The following is a 22452-nucleotide window of genomic DNA, read 5'->3' as shown; positions in this document are numbered from 1 at the left end:
TTTTAATGTCCGGAGCGGCCTGGTTAACAAAAGCCATGATAATTGTGGCCTTTGTTTCTGGGGCTTCTGGGTTCATAGGGGTGCACTGCCTAAAAGCCTCTATGACTCTCTCTAAGAAGGCTGCTGGACTCTCACCCTTACCCGGCCTCACATCATAGACCTTGGCCAGATTGGTGGGCTTGCGCGCGGCAGCCTGGAGCCCTGCCATTAGAGTCTGGCGGTGGACCCGGGGTCTCTCCTTACCTTCAGGCGAGTTGTAGTCCCAAGTGGGGCGGGATAAAGGGAAGGCGGCATTTATGAGGTCTGGGTTTTGAGTCGGCTGTCTGTCCTCTCCCAGGACAGACTTCCGGGCTTCCACCTGAATTCGTTCTCTCTCCTCGGTGGTGAGGAGAACCTGCAAGAGCTGTCGGCATCATCCCAAGTAGGCTGCTGGGTAAGGAGAACAGTATCTAAAAGCCCGATTAGATCTCTCGGATTATGAGAGAACTTTGCATTTTGGGTTTTCCAATTATATAAATCACTGGTGGAGAATGGCCAATATAACATTAGCTGTTCGCCAGTCTCATCGGGGGCCCCATGGCACGGAGGGGAAGGGCGGTGGAGTCGGCTGGCCCCGCATTCAGAGGTGGGGCCGTCCGCGGGGTCCGACCGCGTGTCCCCGCTGCCGGCCCGCGACAGGGCCTCCCTCGTCAGGGAGGGGTGGCGCCCCTTCTGCAGCCCCCGGTGTCTCCGATGGAGGGGCGGAAGGGGGAGGGGGTGCCTGGTAGGGCGGCGGGAGAATCAGGTCCTCCGGGGAGGAATCCTGGAAGACCGGATAAAGGGGCGCTTGGCGTAGAGTCGGTCTCCTTCTCGGCTTTCCGCAGGGCTAGAATCTCGGTGGGTCCTGCTTTGGGGGGTAAAAATGGTTTTAGCCAAAGAGGGGGATTCTCGATCATGTCCTGCCAGATCAGGATGTAGGGCACCTGGTCAGAGTGGCCGTCCGGTTTGTCCCTGAAGATCACGGCCTTAACCTGTAAGATAATAGGTAGGTGAGAAGTTCCTTCTCGGGGCCATCCCACGTCAAAGGTTGGCCATTCTGACATGCAATAAATTCGGAATCTCTCTCTCCGTATGTCTATGCTCAGAATACGAGCTCTTTCCCTAGCATCCGAGAAGTGGGAGAGCATAAGAGACAGGGGAGTGGTTTCTGTCTCCCCCATTATGTCCCCAATCCACACCAAGAAACACAGTAAAGACAATTAACAAGGACACAAGCCAGACAAATGCAAAAAAAGTTAACAAGGACATAGTAACACAGACCAACGTTCCAGTGCGGCCGCAGAGACAAAACAGAAAGCAACCCGAAGGGCTGGCAGCCCGTCCTCCTTACAGGTGAGGGCCCCGTCCTCCCGGTGGGGGCAAGGGACGTCTCCTCAAGACCCTCAGTTGACGGCCCGCCAGCGCGTCCGCTTAAGCCAATGCCGACCTAACACAGATCGGAATTCCTTCAGGTTAGAGCTCTCAGAAACATGCGCGCAAAAGGTGGAAAAAGTGGAGTGCACTCACCACGCATGAAACCCGCCGGATAGGGTCCTGGGGGTCTCTCGGATCCCGGACAAGCCCCCAGATGTTGTGCCCAAGATTGCGAATCCGAGAAACCACCACGGAGCCGACACCGATGCAATCACACGAGGGTTTATTACAAGCTCGAGCTTGGGTCCAAGTGTACCCGACGCAGCGGAGCAGGGACTTGGACCCCGAGACTAAGAGGCGTAGCAGCTTTATAGGGGCCAGTGGCCCATGGGATACGCAGAAAGTTGCACAGTCATGTCGGTCCACACGCAGGTGGCCGATTGAATTACACCTTACCCTATAGTATCCACTTGAGCTGCCCTATTACTTTGGTCAGAATTGGCGCACAGTTTTGGCGGGCACAAAGCAGGGTCACATTGTCATGCGCCGGATTTCCTTAGGGTGTGCCCTGGTCTTTGATTAGGGCGGGGCAGTGCCCTAAGTAATAAGCAGGTCAGCACATGGCGGGTGCAGCCCAAAATAGAGTCAGTCCTGCTCTGCTTGTCCAGGGGTAGGGGATTTTTGTTAAATTTCCTGGGTTCCACATATATTTTTTTTTTTTCAGTGTGCATCGTCTCTTTCTTCTTTTATTTTTTTTTCATATTTTTTTTATTGTTGATCAATTTACCAACATACAGAATAACCCCCAGTGTCCGTCACCCAATCACTCCCACCCCCCGCCCTCCTCCCCTTCTACCACCCTAGTTCGTTTCCCAGAGTTAGCAGTCTTTACGTTCTGTCTCCCTTTCTGATATTTCCCACACATTTCTTCTCCCTTCCCTTATATTCCCTTTCACTATTATTTATATTCCCCACATGAATGAAAACATATAACGTTTGTCCTTCTCCGACTGACTCACTTCACTCAGCATAATACCCTCCAGTTCCATCCACGTTGAAGCAAATGGTGGGTATTTGTCGTTTCTAATGGCTGAGGAATATTCCATTGTATACATAAACCACATCTTCTTTATCCATCATCTTTCGATGGACACTGAGGCTCCTTCCACAGCTTGGCTATTGTGGACGTTGCTGCTAGAAACATCGGGGTGCAGGTGTCCCGGCGTTTCATTGCATCTGAATCTTTGGGGTAAATCCCCAGCAGTGCAATTGCTGGGTCGTAGGGCAGGTCTATTTTTAACTCTTTGAGGAACCTCCACACAGTTTTCCAGAGTGGCTGCACCAGTTCACATTCCCACCAACAGTGTAAGAGGGTTCCCTTTTCTCCGCATCCTCTCCAACATTTGTTGTTTCCTGCCTTGTTAATTTGCCCCATTCTCACTGGTGTGAGGTGGTATCTCATTGTGGTTTTGATTTGTATTTCCCTGATGGCAAGTGATGCGGAGCATTTTCTCATGTGCTTGTTGGCCATGTCTATGTCTTCCTCTGTGAGATTTCTGTTCATGTCTTTTGCCCATTTCATGATTGGATTGTTTGTTTCTTTGCTGTTGAGTTTAAGAAGTTCTTTATAGATCCTGGAAACTAGCCCTTTATCTGATATGTCATTTGCAAATATCTTCTCCCATTCTGTAGGTTGTCTTTGAGTTTTGTTGACTGTATCCTTTGCTGTGCAAAAGCTTCTTATCTTGATGAAGTCCCAATAGTTCATTTTTGCTTTTGTTTCTTTTGCCTTCGTGGATGTATCTTGCAAGAAGTTACTGTGGCCGAGTTCAAAAACGGTGTTGCCACATATATTTTTGTAAATATACATAGGTTCTGTTATATATATATATATATTTCCCTTTATTTATTTTTCTTAAAGATTTTATTTATTTATTCATAGGGGGAGAGAGAGAGAGAGAGAGAGAGAGGCAGAGACACAAGCAGAGGGAGAAGCAGGCTCCATGCAGGGAGCCCGACGTGGGACTCGATCCCGGGCCTCCAAGATCACACCCTGGGCTGAAGGCGGCGCTAAGCCTCTGAGCCACCTGGGCTGCCCTATGATTCTCTTTATTAGAGAGTGGTATTAAAAGCCAAGATTTAGGAGCTGGTATGTTCATACCACTGGGAAGTAGACGTAGTCACTGCTCTAAGGCCTTCTCAGTAGACAGATTTACTGAGCTAGGGTGTATATATGTGTGTATGCTTATGTGTACACACACAGACACACATACATACTCCACATGCATTTATGTCTATATTCTTAAAAAAATCCATTAGTTCACGCATACTTTCCATAGGGCTTATTCTTTCTCTTTTCATATTTCTATTTCTCGTCTCTTATAGAGATAACTCTGGGTCCCATTGTCCTTAGTTGATTTTGTTATTTCCTTCTGTATAACGCTCCTCTATATGACAAATCTCCTGTTGTGGCCTCCAAACTGTTCCATGTGAAGATACTCTTCTCATCACACTCAGGTTCCAACATTGCAGGCAAACTGGCCCTTTGTGTGCATGTGGATGGTCTCCTCACAGTCTGCCCTCTGTGTGGACACCTACTGTGCTGTGTCCCACCAAGTGGCTGTGGGATTGTATTGTTCAGGAAGGGGCGAGGGCTCCTCTGGAATTCTTGCTTCATTTTAATGTTTCTAGCTGTGGGATTATTTATCTTTTCCTGTTGTTTTAACATTCTTTGGGCCCTTTTAGGCCTTATATTTTCTCTAAGTCTCAGAGGCTTATGGAAGTTTCTTTCTGAAAATATTTTTCATCATCTCCACGTATTTTTTCCCATCTATGTATACTATTATGTGGAAGTTGATTTCCTTCATTTCTCTATTCCGAATCTCTTGATTTTATCTCTTCTTGATGTCTTGTGGCAAAGTACCTTAAGCCTGATATAAGCTTATTAATTCATTCAACTCTATCCTTTCTACTCTTCAATCCATTTACCCATTAAGTTTATTTCAGTCACTATACTTCTCATGCCCAGTATTTTTATTTGTTCATTATGATATTTTCTTCCTGCTTTATCTCTAATATCTTTCCTTAAGTTATTTTTTTTAGGATTTTATTTTTTAATTATCTCTACACCCAACGTGGGGCTCGAACTTACAACCCTGAGATCAAGAGTCACCTGGTCTCCCGACTGAGCCAGCTGGGCGCTCAAGTTTGTTTATTTTTAAGCTTTTATTTTCTATTTTTCTCCTGTGTCCTGAGGATATTAGTCACTCTGGCTCACGAGATATTTGAGGTGGGTGAAGAAAGCTACGGGCAGCTTTGTGCCTAGTTTGTGCCTCTCCTACTGGGTTTAGAGAATGAAGGTGAGCATTGAGTTGGAGGAGAGGACTTACCCGGGGTCATTACAGTGTGTGAAACCCCTTCCAAGGCCCAGCATTTTTCAAGGTCTGTTTCCCTCTGTTAAAAACTCCTAGCCCATGAAGCACAAAAAGTAGTGGTGAGAAGAGGGAGAATGTGAACATAGAAGGACCATCCAGTACCATCTGTGCAAGTTCCGACCAGCTGGCTCCATAGCACCCACTTGTTACTCTGCAGCCCATTGACATTTTTAGGGGCTGACAATCTTCCTGCCCTGTAACCACAATTGCCTGTTAAAGAAAATGTTGGAGAGAAAAATATTTACCAAAATAACTTGCACCACACCCTAACTGTCATCTCTGCTGTCTGGCTCTTGTCTGCTCTGCCTGTATTTTCACCCTATATTGGGACCAGATTTCTCTATGTTGTTCCAGGAATTTCTGTCCATATGTAAACACAAATGAATTTTTTTGTTTAGTATAGGTTCATACTATAAATACTGTCCAGCAACTTGCTGTTTTTAAAATGGCTGATTACCATGATTGATTGCATATGAAAATAGTTTGGACTTAATAAAATACAGCTTTAATATATATGTGTATTTGTGTGGTTTCTATATCCCTTTTACACTAAGGTGTCTGTATAGTATCACCTTATCTTAAATATAATTTTAAGTTAGTTAGAGTGCAATTGTTAGTGTTCTGTGAAGCACTTTTTAAAAAAATATTTTTTTTATTTATTTATTTATTTATTTATTTATTTATTTATTTATTTATAGAGCTCTTAAGCAGGAGAGGTGGAAGGGGAGGGAGAGAATCTCAGGCAGACTGTGCTCTGAGCAAGGAGCCTGACATGGGGCTGCATCTCACGACCCTGAGACCATGACCTGAGCTGAAACCAAGAGTCAGATGCTTAACGACTTGAGTCACCCAGGTGACCCTATGAAGCACTTGGTGATTGCCATCCTTGGTTCTTTTAGGTTGTTACGAATTTTTAAATATTATGATACTAAAATAAATCTTTGTAGATACAGTGTTTTACATTTATAGATCATTTTCTAGGATGGATTTACAGAATGGATCAAATCGGTCAAAAGGATTAGCATTTTTTATTCTTAACCATATAAAGAAGTACTTGGAACATAATAGACATCCAAATAATGCTTACTGGATGAACAAATATTACAAAAATCACTTTACAATGGATGTACCAGTTTTCATTCTCTCTTTTTTTTTAAAGATTTTATTTATTTGACACAAAGAAAGAGAACGCATAAGTAGGCAGAGTGGCAGACAGAGACAGAGGGAGAAGCAGACTTCCCGCTGACAGGGAGCTCAGTGAGGAGCTCCATCCCAGGACCCCGGGATCATAACCTGAGCCGAAGGCAAATACTCAACCACTGAGTCACTCAGGTGCCCCCCAATTTTCATTCTTAGTGAGTATGAGATTGTCTGTATTCCCACACCATCTTGTACTTACATTATTCTGATGATGTGACTGTGATCAGAAGAATTCTATATCTATCTTTTTTTTTTTTTTTAATTTATGATAGTCACAGAGAGAGAGAGAGAGAGAGAGGCAAAGACATAGGCAGAGGGAGAAGTAGGCGCCCTGCACCGGGAGCCTGACGTGGGATTTGATCCCGGGTCTCCAGGATCGCGCCCTGGGCCAACGGCAGGTGCCAAACCGCTGCGCCACCCAGGGATCCCTTTTTTTTCTTTTTAAATTTTTTTAAATATATCTATCTTTAAAAAAAATACTATCAGATGATATAACTAAGGTTCTCTTTTTTATTTTCACCCACTAGATGATTGGACATCTGTTTTCTTACAGGACTGAATTTGCGCTTAAAGAAATCATGTCCTCTGGAGGTGCTGAAGATGATATCCCACAAGGAGAGAGAAAAACAGTTACGGATTTTTGTTACCTTCTGGATAAGTCTAAGCAGCTGTTCAATGGATTAAGGTTAGTGGGCTCTTGAAGCCTTAAAATTTTCTCATTCTGTATTTTTCCATGACTTGTGTATGGTAAGTTTCTGAAAGTTATGGATAGACTATTTTATAAATATCTGTAGTAGAGGTTATGCTTTTTACTTTGACACACTTCATTCTCAGATGAAAATGTTGTGCCCAAGATTGCGAATCCGAGAAACCACCAATGAGCTGACACCGATGCAAACACACCAGGGTTTATTTACAAGCTCGAGCCTGGGTCCAAGTGTACCTGACGCAGTGGAGCAGGGACTTGGACCCCGAGACTAAGAGGCGTAGCAGCTTTATAGGGGCCAGTGGCCCATGGGATACGCAGCTAGTTGCACAGTCATGTTGGTCCACTCGCAGGTGGCTGATTGAATTACATCTTACCCTATAGTATCCATTTGAGCTGGCCTATTACTTTGATCAGAATAGGCACACAGTTTTGGCGGGCACAAGGCAGGGTTACATTGTTATGATTTCCGATTAGGGTGTGCCCAGCGGCTTGACTAGGGTGGGGCAGCGCCTTAAGCAATAAGCAGGTCATGTGAGGGTCATATAGGAGGTGGCAGGTGTAGCACAAAATGGAGTTAGTCCTGCTCTGCTTGTCCAGGGGTAGGGGATTTTTGTTAAATCTCCTGGGTCCCACAGAAAAAAACAATAGGAGAGAGGATAATTTCTATTGTTCTATTCAGGTTGAGAAGAACTATTTTGTTAGATTTTTTTTTTTTTTTAAAGATTTTATTTGTTTATTCATGAGAGACACACAGAGAAAGAGGCAGAAACATAGGCAGAGGGAGAAGCAGGCTCCCTAGGAGGAGCCCAATGTGGGACTTGATCCCAGGACCCCGGGATCATGCCCTAAGCCAAAGGCAGATGCTCAACCACTGAACCACCCAGGCATCCCTTGTTAGATGGTTTTATATACATTGTTCCACATCGTACCTGGTTTACATCTGATTTTACACATTGGGGTATTGAAGTTAATGTGTCTTTTGAGAAGACATTTACAATTGTAAAGATAATTACAGGATCATCAAATGAATCCTCCTTGACCACTGAATCTAAAGCTATGCTTTCAATCACTTTATTCCTATATTCATTTAATTTTTTTTTTAAATAAAACTTATCACTATCTTGAGCAACCTTACTGATTTGCTTATAATGTCTACCTACATAAAATTAAATGTTCCTACAAGCAGGATCCTGTTTGTTATAGTTTTCCTAGTACATAAGCCAGGGTCTGGCTCACTGCAGATACTTTGTAAACACTTGTTAAATGAAGGATTCCAAAGACAGTATTAACTCCTAAGCTCTGCTGCTTCCTATTTTGTGCTACAGAAGAATCTTTGAGATCAACTTTTGCTTTTGCTAATAATCAGAACAATTGCATCTTTTTAAAGAATTATTTTCATTATTATAATTCAAAAAATAAAATTTAAAGCGTAGGTTTTAAGTCTTCTTTTTTCCCCCTGGAATGTCATAAATCTTTAAAATTTACATGCTTAGACCACTTTCTTGTTTGATCTCCAGTATTATCCAGGTCTACCTTATTTATTCAGCATTTATTGAGCCCTAGTATGTACCACATTCTGTATTGGGTACAATGATTCAAAGATAAAACTACCAGTCTCTGCCATCAAATAATCTGTGACGAAATTATAAAAACACAAAACCCATGGCCATCTGAGGCTCACTGCTAGCCTCAGATTTAGCATATCTGTTAAGCAAATTTCCTACATGCCTTTGTGTGCTTGTTGAAATTAAAGCAAATAAAGTTAAGGGAGTAGTAGATTTAAAGAATATGAAGGCATTTGCAAGTTTGCATGAAAATCCTTTGTGACTCCGAAACTCTTATTCCCAACTCTTAAAACAGTAACAAAGTTATAGTAGCTCCGACCTCTTCCCTTCCCCCTCCTCCTCTCCCTTCTAATTTATAGAGCTGTATTTCAAAAAGTAAAATATACCTAAAGTTTATAATTTTTTTTAAAAGATTTTATTTAGGGGATCCCTGGGTGGCTCAGTGGTTTAGAGCCTGCCTTCAGCCCAGGGCATTGTCCTGGAGTCCCAGGATTGAGTCCCACATTGGGCTCCCTACATGGAGCCTGCTTCTCTCTCTGCCTGTGTCTCTGCCTCTCTCTCTCTCTCTCTCTGTGTCTCTTGTGAATAAATAAATAAAATCTTAAAAAAAAAAAAGATTTTATTTAGGTTACATGAGAGACACAGAGACAAAGACATAGGCCGAGAGAGAAGTAGGTTCCTTGTGAGGAGCCTGCTATGGGACTTGATCCCAGGACCCTGGGATCACAACCTGAGTCAAAGGCAGACGCTCAACCACTGAGCCACCCAGGTGCTCCCGAAGTTTATAATTAAATGGTTTAGTATACTTACAGAGTTGTATACTAGCAACACAATTTAATTTTAGAATATTTAATCATCCCCAGGAGAAACCCCATACCCCTTAGCTGTGATTCCCCCCTTCCCTAGTTCTCAGCCCTTGGGGACCACTAATCTACTTTCTATATCTATGGATTTACCTATTTAGGATTTTTCGTATAAATAGAACTATAAAGTATATGGTCTTTTGGACTGGCTTCCTTCATTTAACATTTTTTTGAGGTTTATCTATGTAGTAACATGTATCAGCACTTTATTCCTTTTATTACAGATTAATATTCCATTGTACAGATTTACTATACCCTATCTAGTCATCAGATGATCGACATTTGAGTTATTTTGCACTTTTTGCCTGTTATGTATTCATACTGCTATGAACATTTTTGTACAGGCTTTGTGTGGACATACTTCCAGTTCTTTTGAGTGCAAACCTTAGAGTGAAATTACTGTCATAGGATTCTCTGTGTTTAGCCTTTTGAGGAACTTCCAGACCTTTTCAAAGAAGCTACACCAACAGCAATATATGACTGTTCCAGTGTCTCCACATCTCGCCAATGCGTGTTACTGTCTTTTTTTTTTTTTAGGATTTCCTTAGTGGGTTTTTCTTTAAAAAAAATTTTTTTTTAATTTGAGAAAGAGAGAGAGAGAGAGAGAGAGAGAGAGAGCTGGAGCGGGGGAGGGGCAGAGGGAGAGGGAGAAGCAGACTCCCTGCTGAGGAGGGTGCCCGATGTGGGGCTCAATCCCAGGACCCTAAGATCATGACTTGAGCCGAAGGCAACGGATTAAGTGTCCCCTTTTAAAGTTTATTTAAAACTTACTTAAGGGCAGCCCTGGTAGCCCAGCAGTTTGGTGCTGCCTTCAGCCCAGGGCCTGATCCTGGAGACCTGGGATCGAGTCCCGCGTTGGGCTCCCTGCAGGGAGCCTGCTTCTCCATCTGTCTGTGTCTCTGCCTCTCTCTCTCTCCTGTCTGTGTATTCTCATGAATAAATAAATAAAATCTTTTAAAAAAATAATAAAACTTACTTAAGTAATCTCAACACCTAGTGTGAGACTCGAACTTACAACCCTGAAATCAAGAGTCAGATGTTCTTCCAACTGAGTCAGCCAGGCCAGATGCCCCTTTAAGATTTTATTTTATTTTTTAAAATTTAACTTAACTTTATATATATATATATATATATAATATATATATATAATAAATAATTATATATAACATATTATATATATATATAAATAATATATATATATTAGACTCCATGCCTGACATGGAGTCCAGTGCAGGGCTTGAACTCATGATCCTGAGATCAAGACCTGAGCTGAGCTCAAGAGTCAGATGCTCAACTAACTGAGCCGCCTAAGGCACCCAAGATTTTGTTTTTTATTTTTTAAAAGATTTTATTTATTTATTTATTTGTTTGTTTGTTTGTTTGTTTGTTTATTTATTTATTTATTTGAGAGAGAATGAGTGAGCACGAGAGAGGGAAAAAGAGAGCACAAGCTGGGGGAGAGGTAGAGGGAGAGGGAAAAGCGAACTCTCCATTGAACAGGAGCTTGATATGGGCTCAATTCCAAGCCTGAAGGCAGACACTTAACGTACTAAGCCACCCAGGTGCCTCCCCGCAAGACTTTATTTTTAAGTACTCTCTACACCCATCATGGGGCTCAAACTCACAACACTGAGATTGAGAATCATATGCTCTACTGACTAAACCAGCCAAGCAGCCCTATTGTCTGTCCTTTTGATGAGAGCCATTCTAATGGGTATGAAGTGTATCTCATTGTGATTTTATTTCCCTAATGACTAATGATGTTGAGCATCTTTTCATGTTTGTATTAGCCATATATCTTTTTGTTTTGTTTGTTTTTGAGATAGAGCAAGCTCCAGTGGGGTGGGGGGAAGAAGGAACAGAGGGAGAGGGAGAGAGAGTCTCAAGCAGGCTCTGTGCCCAGCATTGAGCCCGACAAAGGACTCCATCTCACGACCCTGAGATTATGACCTGAAATCATGACCTGAGCCGAAATCAAGAGTCCGACACTTAATCGACGCTACCAGGGCACCTCAGCCAAATGCCTATCTAATCCTTTGATCATTCTTCAAATTGGGTTATTTATCTTAAGTTAAAATTGTTCTGGATACAAATCCTTCATGAGATATAATGATTTGCAGATGTATAATTTTTCATTCTGTGGGGTGTGTCTCCACTTTCTTGATGGTATCCTCTGAAGCAGAGAAGCTTTTATTTTAGTAAAGTTCCACTTGTTATTCTCTTTCATTGTTGGTACTTTCATTGTTAGTGCTGTGTCTAAGAAATCATTGCCTAACCTGAAGTCATCAAGATTTACCCTTGTTCTCTTCTTTTATGGTGCTATCTTTCACATTCAGATCTGTGAACTATTTTGAGTTAATTTTTGTGTGTTGTGTGAGGTCTTAGACATTTTTTAAATCAGAAAACCTATTTTTTCAATTAGTTATTGCATTTCTTTCATATTTTTCTTTCTTGTTCCTTGTTCTCCTTCCTCACTTATAATTATAATGCTTAGTTTAAATATTCAGCCCAAATCTTCTGCAACGATATAGTGTCTTTGATTTTCATCTCTATTCTTTCTTTCATAATTTTCAGAAAATATCTCTGAAATTTGTCCACCATATATCAGATGTATTTCTTTTTTTATTCACTACTTATAAGACATATTTCGTCTTGTCATTTCATGTCAGCACTTTTTGCTATACTGCTTTTAGAAAAACTAGATATTATATATTTGACCAAAAGTTTACTAACTTCTCTTTTTCTCTCTACGTATATATATGGTGGTTTTTTTTGTTTTGTTTTGTTTTGTTTTATTTATTTATTTGTGAGAGACACAAGAGAGGCAGAGACATAGGCAGAGGGAGAAGCAGGCTTCCTTCAGGGAGCATGATGTGGGACTCGATCCCAAGACCCCGGATCACAACCTGAGCCAAACAGATGTTCAACCAGTTAACCACCCAGGTCCCCCTTCTCTAATATATTCTTATTTGAATATAAGAAGTGAATATAAGTGAATATAAGAAGTATAGTATGAGTATGTTTTCACTGAGTATGTCTGAGAAGCATATTGAATTTAGTAATGGCATTTCCCTTATTTTTTTTTAATATTTTATTTATTTATTCATGAGAGACACAGAGAGAGAGAGAGAGAGAGAGAGAGAGGCAGAGACACAGGTAGAGGGAGAAGCAGGCTCCATGCAAGGAGCCCGACGTGGGACTTGATCCCAGGTCTCCAGGATCAGGCCCTGGGCTGAAGGCGGCGCTAAACCGCTGAGCCACCCAGGCTGCCCGGCATTTCCCTTCTTAAAAAGGGATTATTTTCCTAACCTGATTCTGAATCTTAAATGAATCATAAAACTCAAGTAATCTTCTGCTAGAGACTCTCTGCCTGGCTAAAATCACTCCGAAACTACTACGACAGTAACAGTAACACATTTCTACACAGCACCCTACAGTTTGTAAGTCTCTTTTTTTTGTTTTGTTTTTGAAGATTTTATTTATTTATGAGAGACACAGAGAGAGAGAGGCAGAGACACAGGCAGAGGGACAAGCAGGCTGCATACAAGGAGCCTGATGTGGGACTCGATCCTGGGAATGCAGGATCACGCCCTGGGCCAAAGGCAGACGCTTAACTACTGAGCCACCCAAGAATCCCTGTAAAGCACTTTCAAGTACATCTTTATCTTTAAGCCACATGATGACAGTATATGTAGTATCCAAACACCTGCTAACTAGGACTGCCTGCCTGGCTCAGTTGGTTGAGTGTCCTAACTTGATTTTGGCTCAGGTCATGATTTAAGGTCATGAGATCTAGCCCTGCATCAGGCTTAGCACTCAACAGGAAGTCTGCTTAAGATTCTTTTTCTCAAAAAAAAAAGAAAAAAAAGATTCTTTTTCTCTCTCTCCCTCTGCCCCTCCCTCTGCTCTCATGCACATATGCTCTCTCTCTCATATAAATAAGTCTTCCAAAAAAAAAAAAATAGCTGCTAACTAGAATTGAATTGTTTTATTTCACTCTTTTTGAACTGTTGTTTGTGCAAATATATTTTACCACCTCAAATGTGTCTCACTTTGATCTTTTTAAGTGCCCTGTTAATCACACTGGTTTTATTATTTTTTTATTTTTTAAATTTTATTTAGTTTTAAAGTAATTGCAGGGGCAGCCCGGGTGGCTCAGCAGCTTAGCACCGCCTTCAGCCCGGGACATGATCCTGGAGTCCCGGAATCGAGTCCCACGTCGGGCTCCCTGCATGGAGCCTGCTTCTCCCTCTGCCTGTGTCTCTGCCTCTCTTTCTCTCTCTCTCTCTGTGCTTCTTATTAATAAAATAAATAAAATCTTTAAAAAAATTTTTAAAGTAATTACGGAGTAAAATTGTGTCTGTGAGGATGGTAGGAAACCCTATTACATGGAGAAAGTTGGGCAACCCAGGTGGCTCAGCGGTTTAGTGCCACCTTCAGCCCAGGGTGTGATCCTGGACACCCGGGATCGAGTCCGACATCGAGCTCCCTGCATGGAGCCTGCTTTTCCCTCTGCCTTGTGTCTCTGCCTCTTTCTCTCTGTGTGTCTTTCATGAATAAATAAATAAAATCTAAAAAAAAAAAAAAACAAAAAAACAACATGGAGAAAGTTGTATGAGTCTAATCTTTAGGACTGTTCATTCATTGTTGCAGGAATTTATTATAATATGTTTATGATGCCTATTTCAATATAGTTCTTGAGCACTTGAAACTATTTCAAGACTTAATCCTCTTAACTCTTGTTCTTTGAAATATTCAGTACATAAAGACACAGTCCCACCAGTTTGAAATTTCCCTTCTTCATTTGTTAAAAGTCAGTGGTTTCATCAGTATATATGTGTAACTTGCAGGTATCCTAAATTGTTACTTAGAAAGCAATATTTTCTCTACTCATATATTGACTGCCTCCCAGATGTGGAGTAGTACTTTCCTAACGTGCTATTTTAAAATTTCACAATACTAATAATGATAAATTTTGGCCTAGAAGAATGGGTAAGCAAATTCATCAGGGATTTATTTTCAGTATTTTGTGTGCAAGGCCCTCTTTATTTTAAACAGTCTTACTTATTCTATGATAAATATGGTGAGTAAAGAATCTATATTCTCTGAATGCTTTTGGATTGCTGTTTGAGAGGGATGTGGCTCATGGCGGCACTGGTCTATAGTTTTACTGAGAGATTAGTACTTAAACTCTCTTCCTTTTTCTTTTCATTTTTTAAGAAAATCTGTTTTACACACAAACATGGAATAATATAAACTATTAACAAGATTTTGATGGGTATATAAATGAATGGTTGGCCATGATACATGTTTCAGTGAAAAAGCACAGATTGTAAAAACAGTAATGCTCCTCATGATCTTGACTTATCAAACATTCTGCCGGTATCCTGTTGATGCCCTGTACCATAATAACTCTGAGTGGAGACTGCTGGTTCTGAGTGCCCAGTCAGGTCCCTAACCAAAGCCCAAATATATTTGGTGGCTGATTTTCTCCAAGTATCTGGTGCATGTACTGTGTGCTTATTTATATAAATGAAAGTTCTTTGTTCAGTATTAGATCTTGGTTGGCAAGGCCTCCCTCTGTTTATCAATTATGTGGGTAATGTTAGAGTTCCCCAGGGTGGTGAGTTGGGGTGTGTGGCATTCTTCTCCACACTACTCTCTCATTCCCCCTCCAAAGCACTTTAAGTTATGCAAATTAAACACCTCCCTGCTTTAAGAGTTGATAGAGTTTTTGTGGGGTTTCTTTTAAAATAGAGGAGATTTCAGGACACCTGGGTGGCTCAGCAGTTGAGCATCTGCCTTTGGTTTAGGGAGTAATTCCGGAGTCCCTGGATGAGTCCCACATTGGGCTCCTTGCATGGAACCTGCTTCTCCCTCTGCCTGTGTCTCTGCCTCTCTGTCTCTCATGAATAGGTAAATAAAATCTTTAAAAATTAAAATAAAATAAAATAGAGGAGATTTCTTTGGGAAAAATTAAAAGAAAGGTTTTTTTTTTTTGTTATGTTTGTCTGTATAGGAAACAGGTTACAGTGCTTATAAAGAACAAGAAATATATTGGTGGTGGTCTGGACCAGCTTTGGGACTTGGTGAAATGGGGACAGTGGGGTCCAAGCTGGAGTTGCATGACTCTCTTCATGGGTCTTCATGGCTCTCTTCATGGATCTCTTCATTCCGACGTTCCTTTCACTGTTAGGGATTATCTTTTGGCTAGCTTTCCTTTGTGTTATTGCTTTTTTTCTTTTTCTTTTTTCCTTTTAGAGAGAGAGAAAGGAGGGGTGGGAGGCGAGAGGGGCAGAGAGAGAGAGGATCCCAAGCAGGCCTCATGCACAGCATGGAGCCCAACTCAGGACTCAGTCCCATGGCCCTGAGACCATGACCTGAGCTGAAATCAAGAGTCAGACGCTTAACTGACTGAGCCACCTTGGTGGTCCCACCTTTTTTCTTGAGTTCACAAACTAGTTATTAAATTTAGTATAATATACTTGCAGACAAGTACAAACATTATAAATGTATTTTTTACAGACAGAGCACATCTATGTGGTTTGTACTTGGATAAGGAAATAGAACATATAGTGCCTCTGCAACCCCCGTGTGTTCCGTCTTACTTGGACTTTTTTAACTGCTTAGGAGCAGAACAAAAACTGCATTTCAGTGCATGAAAGGCTTCGGAGTTTTTATATAATATCTTACCTGGGTATAATAAATTCCCTCTTTAGTCTTGAAGGTGTGTCTTTCCATCTTATATTAAGTCATTCATCTAACTTGTCAGAGCTTTTTATTTTTCCTAGACGTAAATATCTTAATGAAGTGTTTTTCTTGCCTGAAAATATCTCCTTATATTATGTGCATAATAAATAAGTTCTTTCCACTGACTGTGTAAGAAAACATAGCCCAAGGCAGTGAGAAATGGATAAAATGAATGGAGTTTTTCTTTTAATAGCTCTTGCATGTAGTTACAGTAGTAATGAAGTGAGAATAATGTTAGGAATATCTTTGAATACTGTCAGAAAATGATCAAAAGCCCAAGTGCTTGCAGGGTTCCAGTTACCATGGTGACTAAGACTGCTAGAGCAGAATGGAATACTTGCTGGGATTATATAAGGCAGCATCTTGAGACATATATTTGAGATACACAGCTGTGTCTACCAGTGATATCCATGACTTTGGTGCTTTGAGACAGCAGAGGCCTCCAAATTGCTGATTATTTGACTCCAGAGGAGCAAATACACACAGCCAAAATAAGCATTGGAGGCTATACACACATACCCCCCCCCCACACACACACAGAAGTGCACCAAAGTGAAGTGTAATGGTGTTAAATAAAAGATAACTGCAGAAATTATTCTACTTAAAAATGCTCCCAATATTTCTAATTAAAGAAGAAATCCCCTACAGCACCAATCCCCTAGGCGCTTCCTTGAAAAACCTATTTTTAGGATGCCCTTGTTCCTGAATAGGAAAGGGTAACTGGAAATTAATGATTGGTTCCCTTGTCTCCTTTCTCCCCTCCCCCACCCTCTCCTTCCTCTTCCCTTTTTTCTGCACCTCCCTATTCTTTCTCTTTTCCTCAAAAAATTACTACTTTCCTAGAGGTAAGTTCTCCAAACTGGTAATAGTAAAATACATGTGATTTCAGAGATAATACTTAAACTACCTGTACAAGCTTGTGATGAATGCTTTCGTTTTCTGTGGCTTACCACCGAAAAGAATTGCACATGTATCTGAAGTAGACTGACTGCCTCGAGAGGGCAGTAAATATCTTGATCACGTGATCCAGAGAAGCCTTGGCTAATAAGAATTTAATATGAGCCAGAAACATGATTTCAAATTTTCTAGTAGCCGGATCTTAAAAATGTGAGAAAAAAAGAAAATGTGAAATTAATGTCAGTAATATATTTTGTTTGGTCCAATATATTTAAAATACTTTATTTCAGCATGTCATCAATACAGAAAAATTATTGAGATCTTTTACATTCTTTTTTTTTTTCATACTTAAGTCTTTGAAGTACGCTGAATATTTTATACTTAAATACATTTTAGTTCAGATCAGCCACTTTTCAAGTACTCAGTACCCACATATGGCTATTGGCTCGGGCAGAATTCCTCCCACTTTCAGCTTCTGTTCTCAGAATGATCCACTGTGCTTTCTGGTGAATACATTTTGGCTGTTTGGGAGTTTCTCTTCTTCACAGGTCCCTCAGATGTCCCCTTTGTTTCTTCTGTCTCTTTCTGTACAGATGCCAATACCCTACAGGTCTTCTGGCTGTTGGTGATTTGTCCCCACCCACCTGTATTTGGGGATTTGAGAGACACTTTATTACTTACTATATTAGTTTGCTAGGACTATCATAGCAAAATACCACCGATGGGGTAGCTTAAACAACAAAAATTTATTGTCTCACAGTTCTGGAGCCTAGAAATCTAAGATCCAGCCAGGTACCAGCAGACTTGGTTCCTTCTGAGGCCTCTCTCCTTGGCTTGCAGATGGCCGTTTTCTTTCTCATGTGGTCATGCCTCTGTGCATCCACATCCCTGGTGTTTCTGTGTGTGTCTTCATCTCTTCGTTATAAGGACACAAGTCAGACTGTATTAGTACCCACCCAAAAGGCCTTGTTTTTATTTATTTATTTATTTATTTATTTATTTATTTATTTACTTACTTACTTACTTATTTATTTAGATTTTATTTATTCATGAGAGTCAGTATGAGAGAGAGAGAGAGAGAGAGAGGCAGAAGGAGAAGCAGGCTCCATGCAGGGAGCCTGACATTGGACTTGATCCTGGGTCTCCAGGATCAGGCCCTGAGCCAAAGGCGGCACTAAACCACTGAGCCACCCGGACTGCCCCAAGCCCTTGTTTTAATTTGATTACTATACTTACTTAAAGGCCCCATCTCCAAATGCACATTCTGGGTACCAGGGGTTAGGACTTCAATATATGAATTTGGGGGTGACATAGCCCATAACATAACACTTAACTTTTGCTGAAAATGTTGTCTGTGGGTTTTGGTTTTGTTATCTAGTGGTTCTCTCTGTTTTTGGAATGTATCTGAGTAGATTAAAGACTAAGCTGCTATCCCCTTTCCCCAGAATTTAGAAAATCAGTGATTTAAATACTATACCAAAATTTTATTTTATTTTATTTTACTTTAAAGATTTAATTTATTTACTCAAAAGTAAGCAAGTGAGAGAGAGAGAGAGAGAGAGAGAGAGAGCAGGAACAGTTGGAGGGGCAGAGAGAGAGGAAGAAGCAGACTCCCTGCTGAATGGGAGCCTGACATGGTGCTCGATTCTAGGACCCTGGGATCATGACCTGAGATGAACGCAGATGTTTAACCAACTGAGCCACCCAGGCACCCCGAGATGAGTATATTTCTAATTAGACCATCAAAGTCTAGTATAACCTTATCTGAAACATTACTGTTTTGAAGATCTTGTCAGATCAGATACAGGGCTTCTTCACCTTTTTAGTTGCTGGTGGGTAAAATCAGGGATTGGTAAAGGGGAAGGTATTTGTATTTACTTTTTAAGATCTTCCAGGGGGAGTGTAAAGATGTTTTGAGAACAAGGGATTTCATTGAATCCTCCAAACAACCGCATTAGTGTCTATTTTCTTGTAACTGAGAAAACCAAGGGTTTGGTGAATAAAGCAATAGCTTATGTTAATAAGATGGGTTCTAATTTAGGAAGTGCTACTTCAGAGTTTTTTTTCAATATAAGAGTGAGGATTCCAAAACTCACAGGGTTGTTCTGATAGCCTCTTCTCTGGAGGTGACACAGGCAAATACTCGACTGTAGGAATGGCGCGGTTAACTTCCTGGCTTCTTGCACTCATCTCCTTGGTCCTCAGGGGAATTCATATCTGTAGGGCTCCTTTGGGCATCATCATACCTACAAAATAGTCATGGACATTTGGTGGGACAAGGTAGCAACACCATAGAGGGGACATGAGATTTAACACTGGACAACCTTTTTTTTTTTCCAATGAGCAAGGTGCCATTAGAAATAAATTTATTAAAAAAAAAAAAAAAGAAAGAAAGAAAGAAATTTATTAATAGCTCCATTTCTAAATGTGAGAATTTTTATACTTCCTCTGGAGCTGATTCACAGGAGGAGGAGACACCATTCCATAGCTTTATTTGGTTTAGGATGTCTAAATTCAAACTGGGGGTGATTATTCAAAGTTATTCAAATTTGTAAACCATCATTAGGAATGGAACAATGGGGGATCCCTGGGTGGCACAGCGGTTTAGCGCCTGCCTTTGGCCCAGGGTGCGATCCTGGGGACCCGGGATCGAGTCCCACGTCGGGCTCCCGGTGCATGGAGCCTGCTTCTCCCTCTGCCTGTGTCTCTGCCTCTCTCTCTCTCTCTCTCTGTGTGTGACTATCATAAATAAATTAAAAAATAAAAAATAAAAAAAAAATAAAAAAAAGGAATGGAACAATGTACTAAGTGCCTCTGTGTGCCCACACCATTCTAGGTACAGAACTAGGGATAGGAGCAAGATACCAAGATAAAGAGGTTATTTACCTTTACCCTAATCAAGCACTCTGGTACATTTTCCCTCAAATTCCCATTCAAAAAAAGCTTTGCTCCCTCTCAGTAAACAAAATGTTTGGTATAGTAGTATCATTAAGGTATCCTCCTAAAGGAAACAGCCTTAACAGCCTAGACCTTTTGATACCCCCAGCACCTTCAAACTCAAGACCCATCCTAAACCTAAATTTGGAAACCAGATACACCAGTCAGTTAAAAAAAAAAAAAAATGCCAGTGTTAAAACAAGGAATTGCTCAATTGGCTTTGCAAGTCCCACACACAGTTTTGTCTGGTATACAAATGAACACGGAGGCATGGATTGGAACAGAGGTGTCACTGTAACACAGTCCTCTCTGTGTAAACAAGAATGTGTGATGGAACACTGCGCTCTTTTACTGAAAACTGTTCAGAGAAGTTGAATTATGCTTTTGACCACGGCTTTGGCCACAGCTTTGTTGGAGGTCACTTGCATCCCATGACCTGGGGAGCAGAATGAGCTCACAGAGAAGAAATTTACTAATGTAGAATCAAAATCTAGGTTGTTTTCCCTTATGTTAGAAAGAAGAGAACAAAAAAAAAGGGGGGGGGGAGAGAGAACATTAAATTAGGGGTTAGAAGATTTGACTTTGAATCCTAGCTCAACAATTTACTTACTGGTCATGCGTCTCAGGCAACTCATTTAAGCTCCTTGATCCTCATTGTGCCTGTTTACATATACATATACATGCCCTGGAGAAGCCAGGCATTTAAGGACGGGACCAAAGAAAGAGAAGCTAGTAGCAGAGAACAGAAAGAAAATAAAGAGGAGAGAATTGTAGGATGGTATAAGTGGTGAAAAGTAGCACACCACAGGGAAGACTGACGTGAGGAAGTTGGAAGAGTGGCTGTTGGACTAGGATGTCAGGTGTGGGTGTGCATCAGTGATCTTAGCTAATTCAGTTTAGTAAAGACAGTTGATTTGTAGAAACCCAGAAAAGATTTCCCTAAGTTTTGACATCTCAACATACATTGGAAACATCTCTAAGAACAAGTTTAATCATTTGCACCACACTTCTTCCTACTGTAGTCTCCTAACTTTTGTTGAGAGTTTAGGATTGAAAAAAAGTGAGATAAGGGTCATACTTTTCAATTTCCTCTAAAGCTTTGCAAGAAGAATATGAGTGGCCAATTTATAACATAGGTGCCTTTGCAAAAAAGTGAAATATCAGGTCGTTTAGCTCACAGGATAATTCACAGGGCCCCATTTAATTTAATTCTATGGACCATTAATTTCCCACCTCTAACATCAGTAATAATGGCCAAATGATATATTCAGTGTTTAAAACCATAGTCAAGCTCTGAACAGTAGAATTTGTCTAAAACTCTTTATAAAATTACCTTAGTTTTAGACCCTAATCAAATTATAATGGTTTGTATATTAGCTTCTCGATATGTCTCATTATAAAAAGGGTGATTGTAGAACTTACCCTTTAGGAAGTTAAAAAAAATTGACTCAATATTGAAAAAGAAATTCCTGTCTTTATAGCTGAGTTTTTAGACTGGAGTGACAGATGCTCTAAATTCTTTTGTGGAAAATAATATAGAATTTAGCCAACATTGTTCAGAGCTATAAATCAGAAAATGTTTGTATACTTACAACTTATTGTTAGGAGCCTTATTCTAGCCTTTTAGATCGCCTTCTATGTGCTTTTACTCCTCGTACAGAATTCCGTTTCTTTTTTTTCTTTTTTTTTTTTTAATTTATGATAGTCAGAGAGAGAGAGAGAGAGAGAGGCAGAGACACAGGCAGAGGGAGAAGCAGGCTCCATGTACCGGGAGCCCAACGTGGGATTCGATCCCGGGTCTCCAGGATCGCGCCCTGGGCCAAAAGGCAGGCGCCAAACCGCTGTACCACCCAGGGATCCCTAGAATTCCATTTCTTAATGCTCTTTCTGCCTAACACCTAAAATTATATACATTGTCGTGAAATAAAACACTGAGTTCTAGTTCTGTTTTCTCCTCTAATAGGATGTATTACTGAGGTTATTAAATCCATCAGTTTGGGAAACACAGAGGGACTTGCAGGCACATATTTCCTTGAAAATTTGTCTAAGAACTTTACACAGTATCTGTAAAGAGGCCCCCAAGTGTTGTCAGTTCTCATGGAGGTGATGTTGCTGCTTAATGCTGTTATGTAATAATATAGTCTTCCTAGTAGCAGCCACATGATAAGATTCTGGCAGCAACTTCAATTTTAAAATAACTGATTAGCTCTTTCTCACCGGGGTACATGGGGAGACATTAAAAAAAAAGATGAAAACATGCAACAACTGTGGAAATGTATCTATAATTAACCTATTTCTGTAATCTGAAATGAGAAAATGAAATCTCCTTTTCATAAGGATAATGGAAATGGATTTTTTTTAATTTTTTTTACGTTTTTATTTATTTATGATAGTCACAGAGAGAGAGAGAGAGAGGCAGAGACACAGGCAGAGGGAGAAGCAGGCTCCATGCACCGGGAGCCTGACGTGGGATTCGATCCCGGATCTCCAGGATCGCGCCCTGGGCCAAAGGCAGGCGCCAAACCGCTGCGCCACCCAGGGATCCCTGGAAATGGATTTTAAAATGTAGACAAGCTCATTCTTGTTATGTATACCCCAAAATTTCACATAGTAAAACCTTTTGCTTTTTATTCATTGTCTTAACATCTGGTAGAGAAATGCATATCTTCTTTCACCTATTAATTCCACTTACAGAAATTTACCTT

The 22452-nt window shown here is 40.8% G+C and overlaps 1 protein-coding gene across 7 annotated transcripts in view; it reads left to right on the top strand.

Annotated features, from left to right (window-relative positions):
- Positions 1-22452, top strand: part of SCAI (suppressor of cancer cell invasion) — a 164629-nt gene that overhangs the window by 80477 nt on the left and 61700 nt on the right. For all 7 annotated transcript variants that reach the window (XR_013353767.1, XR_013353766.1, XR_013353765.1 and 4 more), the window contains one exon: positions 6580-6711. Coding sequence is in view for 4 of the 7 variants with exons in the window: in XM_077850650.1 (XP_077706776.1) it covers positions 6580-6711 (132 nt within the window). In the remaining 3 variants the exon portion in view is untranslated. The remainder of the gene's footprint in view (positions 1-6579; positions 6712-22452) is intronic.

The sequence above is a fragment of the Canis aureus genome, chromosome 16 (genome assembly GCF_053574225.1).
Source record: "Canis aureus isolate CA01 chromosome 16, VMU_Caureus_v.1.0, whole genome shotgun sequence".
NCBI lineage: Eukaryota > Metazoa > Chordata > Mammalia > Carnivora > Canidae > Canis > Canis aureus.
Note: the sequence above shows the minus strand (reverse complement) of the source record. Positions and strands in the feature narration are given on the sequence as shown.